This window comes from Bidens hawaiensis, unplaced genomic scaffold (assembly GCF_021521415.1).
Source record: "Bidens hawaiensis isolate Kalapana, Puna unplaced genomic scaffold, B.hawaiensis_p1.1 tig00024336_1, whole genome shotgun sequence".
In the NCBI taxonomy this organism is placed as follows: Eukaryota; Viridiplantae; Streptophyta; class Magnoliopsida; order Asterales; family Asteraceae; genus Bidens; species Bidens hawaiensis.
Window position 1 is genome coordinate 166,089 of NW_027493837.1, and position 8,549 is coordinate 174,637.

The 8,549-nt window shown below is 34.6% G+C and overlaps 2 protein-coding genes across 3 annotated transcripts; both read right to left on the reverse strand.

The window, feature by feature from the left end:
• Positions 1-402: 402 nt before the first annotated feature.
• On the reverse strand, positions 403-1,377 carry LOC143569111 (F-box protein At1g47810-like). Its single transcript, XM_077055095.1, has one exon. It carries the CDS (start codon positions 1,033-1,035, stop codon positions 409-411), a length of 627 nt encoding a protein of 208 aa, XP_076911210.1. The 5' UTR covers positions 1,036-1,377; the 3' UTR covers positions 403-408.
• A 3,065-nt stretch (positions 1,378-4,442) lies between these two features.
• On the reverse strand, positions 4,443-7,969 carry LOC143569112 (uncharacterized). 2 transcript variants are annotated; one of them, XM_077055096.1, is made up of 4 exons: positions 7,808-7,969; positions 5,269-5,362; positions 4,845-5,010; positions 4,443-4,758 (listed from the first exon to the last, which is right to left on the reverse strand). In XM_077055096.1, exons 2-4 carry the CDS (start codon positions 5,360-5,362, stop codon positions 4,524-4,526), a joined length of 495 nt encoding a protein of 164 aa, XP_076911211.1. In that variant the 5' UTR covers positions 7,808-7,969; the 3' UTR covers positions 4,443-4,523. The 2 variants fall into 2 exon arrangements, with proteins under 2 accessions (XP_076911211.1, XP_076911212.1); XM_077055097.1 differs by lacking the exon at positions 7,808-7,969 and adding an exon at positions 5,535-5,677.
• Positions 7,970-8,549: the final 580 nt, after the last annotated feature.

Sequence of the window (8,549 nt, forward strand, 5' to 3'; positions counted from 1 at the left end):
CCTACGTTCGAACTTGGTCATCTAGCATCAAGCTAAACCGGATAGTTCAAAAGTGTGTAGGTGCCTGATCCATATCCCTCCTTTACTACCGTTTCAACATTTATATTAAAAAATTATGTGTACACAAAAAGTAGACCATAATTCATAAATTTATATATCTTAAATAATAACTACCAAAGTCCTTTGGCCTTTGAAAAATAAAAATGAAACTATAAAAGCAGGGTAATAAGCTTGCTTTATCATCTCTAATATTGGATATAAATAAATATAACAATTTAAAATTATAAATAAATAGACAGTGAAAGCAATAAGAATTTATTGTTCTTCTTTGGTCTCTACTCTCTATAGACCTACTACCATAGAATTTACATGTGAATGCTCTAAACATTTCTTTAGATTAATATGAAGTTATCCATGCCCAAAGTGATTATCTTTTGAGACTATAACTATAGCTTCACCACTCTTACTAAATCCTATTACTTTTAACGCATTTGGTGTGTTAAGATCAACAGTGAATAGCTTGGTAAACGATTCATCCTCCATCATCCATATATTGGCCTCGACACTATAGTCAATCACAACAAGAGAGTCCCTTAGCTTAGACATGGACAAAGAAGATCGGTACGCTAAACTATCAGGGAGGCTTACTTCTCTAAATTCTTCACTTGTCAAATCAAATGAAACAATCAAATTATGCCTTTCGTTCACGGTATTCCCATCAGAAGCAACCCAATAAAGAGTCCCATCTTTAGCTACCGAACACTCACTAAAGAAAATTGATTTACGAGGAAGATTGCCAGATAGACTTTTCCAGGCCCTAGTGCTTAATGTAAAAACCTCAACTTGTCGAGGGATGCAAGCTATGCTTTCGACATCCCTCAAGCGTCCAATGCACATGATCTTGACTATCTTAGGGTCACTGGTTTCACGACAAACCCCAAAACCTATACTGGTTGCATACGTCCCACATGTTGGTGGTTTAGGCAAAACAACACCAATTGCTTTTCTAATCGAAACATTCCAAATAACTACCATATGTGTTGGGCCGAGTGACACCGTACAAACAAAACAGGCCGTGAGAGCTGCCTAGTATTCTCGAACTTGTAAACTTGCCAACCAACCGTGGAATAGCCACCGAAACTTTATGTTGAGGGAAACTATAATCATCAACAAATGAAACATAGTTATTCATGATGGAAAATGAATAACCATAACCAACAACTAGACGTTGCGTGTCTGTGTGTTGGGCGCCATAACGAGTAATGAAATTCGAGCTATCTATAAGAGACTTCCATGTTTTGGAGACTGATCGGAATTGAATCAACGACTAGACAGGAAGCCTTTCCATGATTGCACGTTGCATTTCGAATGGTATGTTGTCTGACATTTTGATTTTGTTTAATGGAATCAGATTTAGAACTCTCACATAATTATGATTTGATATTGGATCCGTAACTCTAGAGAGAATATTTGTTTTAGTTGTAAATGAATGGTCTAATTATTTGATAAGTTTGTTTTTGAATAAAAGTTATAGATGACAAGGACATTATCGTTTTAAATATAAAGTTATATAATGCGGGGAGTCAAATCCTGACACGACTCGAAACCCAACCTGGAAAAATATAGGTTTTGGGTTGGCTGACACGACCCATTTTTTAAACGGGTCAACCGAAACCCGACCCGTTAAAAAGTGGGTTGACCTGTTGACCCGTTTAAGAATTTTAGTGATGTTAATATTTTGATTTTAGAGATAAAAAGTTTTGAATTTAAAGTATTTTAATTATCCATATATCTTTTTTTTTTTGAACAGCAAATTAGGATCACTCACGGACCACTGGAGTATCATCGTGTCACCAGCAGAACCACGCGATCATATTCATCTCCACTAGGCAATAATGCCTAACCACCAATTCAGGAGGAAACCCAATCAATCTTGGGAAACCCCCTTGTGGGATTCGAACCCAGGACCTTATGGTCCCTAAGCCTTATCCCACCACCAAGATGCCTAACTTTTAAAAATAAAACCAAATTATTTTTATCTACTAATTTGCTACCAACATTTTTATTTTATTAGTTCTAATCGCTTATTCTCTAATTATTTTTATTCGTTTGTTCTGAGTTTGTTAATTGAGAATGAGAGAAATATACACAAAAACAATTATATCTATCACAAATTATTAAAATGTTTTATGTGAAAGAGTAATTAATTGTTTAAGTTATTGCCAAGTCACTAGGTATTGTTCATATTCGAAACACGACCCGAACACTAAACGAATAAATATATGGGTTGGGTTAGGGTTGAAGAATCTCAACCCGCCAACCCGAAACCCATTAACCCGACATGATTGACACCCCTAAATTGTGGAAGCCAAAATTTAACGATAACAAGCACTAATTTTGTAATTATTTTTTTTTCATAATTGTAGAGGTGTCGTTTCTAACATTCCGCGAAAATAATCAAATCTAAAATGCTATATCTGTTTGTTGGGGGTTGCATTTAGTTTAATGATGTGTCAGTTAACAAGTTTGTTTAGCTGAACTATTCGACTGGTAATATGTTTATTAACCCATTTTTACAACCGACTAACCATATAAATCAAGTCTAGAAATTGATATATTTAGAGAACTCAATTCATTATACTAAAGAAAACAACTGAAAACCTTGATACTATAATCTCTCACATATATTATCAAGTACCCGAAAGTACTTGTACCCGAAAGTACCCGTACATAAAATCAGTAAATCTTGGTACACATACTTATACTCGAATTATAGGGTACCGGTACAGGTACAGGTACGACTACAGGTACTTTGGGTACGGTACTCGCTTTGGTACCTCTTTTTTCTTTTTTTTTTTAAAATCTCCACTAAACTCGGTATCGGTACGATACCGACAATCAATTATCTATAATACCAAAACCGTAATGCTGCAACCAAAACTAAAAATGAAACAATCAACCATATTATAAAATTCATTCTCTTTTCCTTTTCTTAGTTTATTGTTTTCTCAATTTCTATAGAAAAACAAGAGTGAAAGTTAATAGATGTTATTTAATTATATACACAATTATACATACACGTTTTAATGTTATAAAATTATATGAATATACACATATAAATTGAGAATGAACTTATTCAACTAATATATATTATGTTTTGAAAATATCGCTTGAAAGTTTAAGTCATAAGTGTTGGAAACCTAATAAAAGCTCCTACATATTCTAAACGGGTACCAGTACCTGTAATACCCGTACTTGTACCCGTACATGTACCCGAAAGTACCAGTACCTATAATAGCGTACTCATACCCGTACACAACAGACACGTACATGTACAGATACGGATACTGAAAAGGTACGGGTACGGGTATTTAGGAAAAAAAGCTAACCATAACTCATTTGATGCATATATATAAGTTTACCTTAATTTTGTTAACAATAAATAAAATAAAAACCACTTAAAACCTACAAGGCTACAACCATGAACCAGCTTGTTGAGGCCAGTTGGGTCGGCCCAACCACTGTGAGCTAATTGATGAAATTACGCAAACAATAACATTAACATGTGTAAAACGTTATTGCTACTCGATTGAGACGTTTAGATTATGGAGCTAAATAGGTGGTGTCCACCTGTCCGGATCACGGGATTTTAGCTTTGATGTTTTTGACACAAATATATAAATCGTAATCAGGCTGAACCATTGAATATGAAGCATGCCAACTTTCAACCCAACACGATTGACAGTTTGACACCCTACTTTAACTAAATAGAGATATTCTTCCCTAGCTATATAATTTTATATTGGCAAATATTTATACATAACACCGTTTCTTTATCGACTTACTCACATATTCTCAAACCTTACTGCTAAATTTACACAACATTCATCATAAGAATACAAAACCCTTAAACCACTTGTGGAACACCGCCTTTATATAAGCATCATAATACCATTAGAATACAAGCCCTTACGTACGTATACATAATATGTCGGATGATTTTGCGTTCCTGCGCTATTTCTTGATGCCGTGGAACAGAATCTAAAACCTCCAATAGTCTTTTTTGGTTACTTGTTTTTTTTCTTTTTGAAATGTCAACGAAACATCCATATAAGCTACTGGTTAAATTCACCATGCACTCGTCTTTTAATCCGAGGAAAAACCTCACCTAAGGCCAATGCACATGAACACTCGTTTGAAAGCACGACAATGAGGTGAGATAAAACTCGTTCAGTTCAAGGATCCAACTCGTGTATTAATGAAAGCTTATCATGTAGTCATTATTTAGTACATGCAAATCTAATAACAATTTTCACAACACTATAAAACCATATCTAACACTCACTAGGAAGAACATTAAAAAAATGGTAGATCTCATCATCATCGATGACCCCAACCTCAGTCTCACAAACCGAGCAACAAACCGAACTAAATGACTCATGTATTAATGAAAGCTTATCATGTAGTCATTATTTAGTACATACAAATCTAATAACAATTTTCACAACACTATAAAACCATATCTAACACTCACTAGGAAGAACATTAAAAAAATGGTAGATCTCATCATCATCGATGACCCCAACCTCAGTCTCACAAACCGAGCAACAAACCGAACTAAATGACTCGTCACCACCGGCTGAACCACCTTTTCTAGCTCGTTTCCTTTTCAAACTTCCTTTATCCGTCACTTGCCCTTTTTTAACCTTGCAATTTACCACAAAAACTGCTCGGTATTGTGTCACGTATTTTTCATGCCTACAAACAAACCCCAAATCAGTAATCAACATTACATATGCTTAAAGTTTGCGAAACAATATATATTGTTGTAAATGTTTTCATACCTTTGGCACTCGAGGCATAGGGTTGTAAAACACGCGGGACAGCTAAGCACTGCATCGGAATATTGACCTTTTTTCTTCTTTTGAACCCACGATTGGTCTTTATCGTCAAGATTTGGGTCATAGAACTCGGGTTTGACTGAATAGTCGATGACGTCGTCATCTGAAACTGAAGGTACACCACAATCGCTAATTTTTAATGATTTGAAACCATGAATAATGATGGGTCGATCAAACCATCAACAGCAACAATTCACAGGATAGTGATTGCTGATGAATTAATCGAACACAAATGACTATTTTACCCCTAACAGAATAATAAAATAAGCAGACACAAATAAAGTATAATGCCTCTATTCACATAATTCTTCAAACACGAACCTTAAGATTCTAATAAATATAGATGCAAACATACAGTCAAACTTACCAACTGATTCCTCGACATTTTGATCTTGATTATTTTCTTTTTCTTCAGTATCAATAGGTTCATTTACATGTGCATCTTCCTTCTGTTGCGACATCTGCAAATATACGAGTTAAATATAACATATAGTGAGAAAAAAAAACAAGAACTCAAATCCAAAGGGATAATTTTGGAGATAAATTACAAGATAAAGAATATCAAAATAATAATTTAAGTGTTCATATTTCTACATAATGAAGAAATTAGCAGATCTCAAAGAGTCAGCTAACATGGTTGTGAATACATCATTATAGGTGTGTGCTCACAGACCGAATTCTAAATAGTTGATGCCAAAACACAAATGTAGGTGAAGAATCTAATAGAGCGCTAGGTACAGTAATGAGGAATGACTTTGATACGTAGCCGGACCCTTCCCTTAAAAATCTACACCTGACTAAACCAACAATGCCAACGAGTGGAGTAACACGAACAATTTTCTACTTTTTTGTGAAGTTGTGATGTTCATTTGTTTAATGATTTCGATGTTATTATTATCGATTTAAGTTTTTACCTTTGTAATTGAAGATTTAGACTATTTCAGTGTTCGAAAAACCGGGACTAGTCGCCAATAAATCACTAGTTGGCTGGTGACTGACTAAGGGGCTGTTTGGTTCATTCAGATCTGAATGAGTCAGGTCTGAATGAACCTCTGTCCCATTCAGCAACAACAACAAGTCTGAATGATTCAGACCTAATTTTAACCATTAAGATGTTTTTCTGTTTGGAACCAAACAGTCTGAAGTCTGAATGAATCAGATGTTTACATATGAATGGTTCCATTCAGATGTAAACAAACAGCCCCTAATTTTTAGCTAATCGGCCAAATATGTCCGATTCGGACCAAATCATGGCCAACTTCTAGCCAAACTCTGTATATTACATATAAAAATGTGTGTGTAACTGTATATGTATATATAACTGAAAAATTACATATAAAAATATGTGTGTAAAAATTACATATAAAAATGTGTGCGTGTGTGTGTACAACTGTATATGTATATACTATATACAACTGAAAAATTACATATAAAAATATGTGTGTGTAACTGTATATGTATATATAACTGAAAAATTACATATAAAAATATGTGTGTAAAAATTACATATAAAAATGTGTGCGTGTGTGTGTACAACTGTATATGTATATACTATATACAACCGAAAATTACATATAAAAATATGTGTGTAAACTAAAAATTACAAATAAAAATATGTATGTCTATATATAAAACTGAAATTTACATATAAAAATTCCAATCCGTTGTATCACGATTGATAGCTAGTTCTAGGGTTGTTCAAAAAGCCCGCGGCTCGCTCAAAAATAGCCCGAAAAAAGCTTGATTCTAAATGAGCTCGGCTCGATTTCTATACGAGCCGAGATCAAGACAGAGTCAGCTCGGCTCGTAGCTAGGTCTTGGCTCGACTCATTGGCTCGGCTCGTTGGCTCGTTTAGATTAAACCTTAAATTTTAATATCTGTATATAATAATAGCATACCAAGAAATAAATAAATAAAAATTATACATATATTATGTCACTCGATCCCTAAAACCTTATAAAATGATAACAAAAGTAAAACATATCAAGTTATAAATTCTCTAGTTTATAAATTTTATACAATATGTAAGTTAAAATTATATTTTTTTTCTTTAATATATCAAAATTTGTAAAATAAAAAATGAAAAAAAATTAAAGGAGCCCGGCTCGACAAGCACGAGCCCGGTTCTTCAGCTCGATAAAGAAAACGAGCCGAGCTCGAGCCAGCTTGATTAAGCTCAAGCACACCCTGGCTCGACTCGACTACATCCCTAGCTAGTTCACACCCCACCAGCCGACTAGCGAGTTCTACAACACTGGCCTATCTCCATTCAAGCCGTTTATATTAATTCTAAGCTTTCAATTTCCTGTATCTAGCATAGTTGCACTTAGACCTAACATGTGTGGTTGATATTAAGAAAAGAAAATAATGGTGGACAGTGCAGGTAAGACGACAAATGGACGCTAGGTTGCAATGCGATAGACATCAAATTTGACTTATTTTACATGTACAAATGCAAATTTCACAATGCAAACCATAACAACTTTTTTTTTATCATGATTTAAACTAGATTTAAAACATGACAAACCGCAATTTTGACCTTGTTTACAAAGTCAAAATTACGGCTTCTCATAGCCCAAATCAAGTTCAAGTCATGCTAACAAAGGTTACTATGGTTCACATCATGAAAATCACATTAATTCATTTAGAATAAATCAAGTTTGATGATTACCGAATGAAACCTAGCTTACATTTATCGCCATACCAGCACAATGAACGATTATTTTCTTTCTTAATATCGACCGCTTACGTTACGACTAAGGGCAACTTTGTTAGATACCGGAAACTGAAAGCTTAGAATTAAGATAAAATATACTTAAGATCTTATTTTGAAGCTTCAATCTAAGAGACAATTGTTCCTAATATTATCTATTAATTATTGGATTAGAAGATAGAATAAGCTTACTGTTATCGTTGACGAGTAGGATTGCCGATCACCGGAAGCCGCCGTAGAACAGTGGCCGGCGGTTGAAGAGAAGCTACCGGAAGGTTACCGAGAACTGCCGGAGCTAGGGTTTTAATGTTTGTTCAATGTTTACTGTTGAAGTGTGATGTGCACGTGACATTATGTTACATATACATCAGAGAAAGGTTATTTATACACCGGGAGAGTCTATACGACTCGTATAGGTGCAAAGTCTGGTCATTTTCGGTTCAGAGTGCATGGATTTATTCCTTTGTACCGTATCACTCCTATACGAGTCGTATAGAGTTTGTTTGACTCGTATAGGTGTTTTTAAGATTACTTTAAAATTACAAAATATTAAAAATAACATTCGAGTTGGTTTATAATTACACAAATCTTAAATGGTTGGAGGAAAAAAAAGGTTGATAGATGGTGTGTACGGGTCGTATACCATCTATACGGCTCGTATAGACCAGAAAATAATTATAGATCTCTGGTCAAAGTACAGGCCCACATGTTGTCTATATGAGTCGTATAGACCCTAGGCTTGTATAGGTCATACGAGTTAAGGGCTATACGAGCTAGAAAATCTATACGGCTTGTATAAGGTCTATATGGCTCGTATAGACTGCAAAACGCTGCCACATTGTCACATTTTGTACGCATGTCAATAAGTTAGGGTTATACGACTCGTATAGGGCATATACGATCCGTATAGATTTATTTACACACAAGGGGGTTG

What these genes read in the sequence shown, in the direction of transcription:
- LOC143569111 (XM_077055095.1), bottom strand. Translation starts at nt 1,035, where the DNA reads ATGGTAGTTATTTGGAATGTTTCGATTAGAAAAGCAATTGGTGTTGTT.
- LOC143569112 (XM_077055096.1), bottom strand. Translation starts at nt 5,362, where the DNA reads ATGTCGCAACAGAAGGAAGATGCACATGTAAATGAACCTATTGATACT. An exon ending in AAATGTCGAGGAATCAGTTG is followed by an intron (nt 5,011 to 5,268) that starts GTAAGTTTGACT and finishes GTGTACCTTCAG; the next exon opens with TTTCAGATGACGACGTCATC. An exon ending in CTATGCCTCGAGTGCCAAAG is followed by an intron (nt 4,759 to 4,844) that starts GTATGAAAACAT and finishes GTTTGTTTGTAG; the next exon opens with GCATGAAAAATACGTGACAC.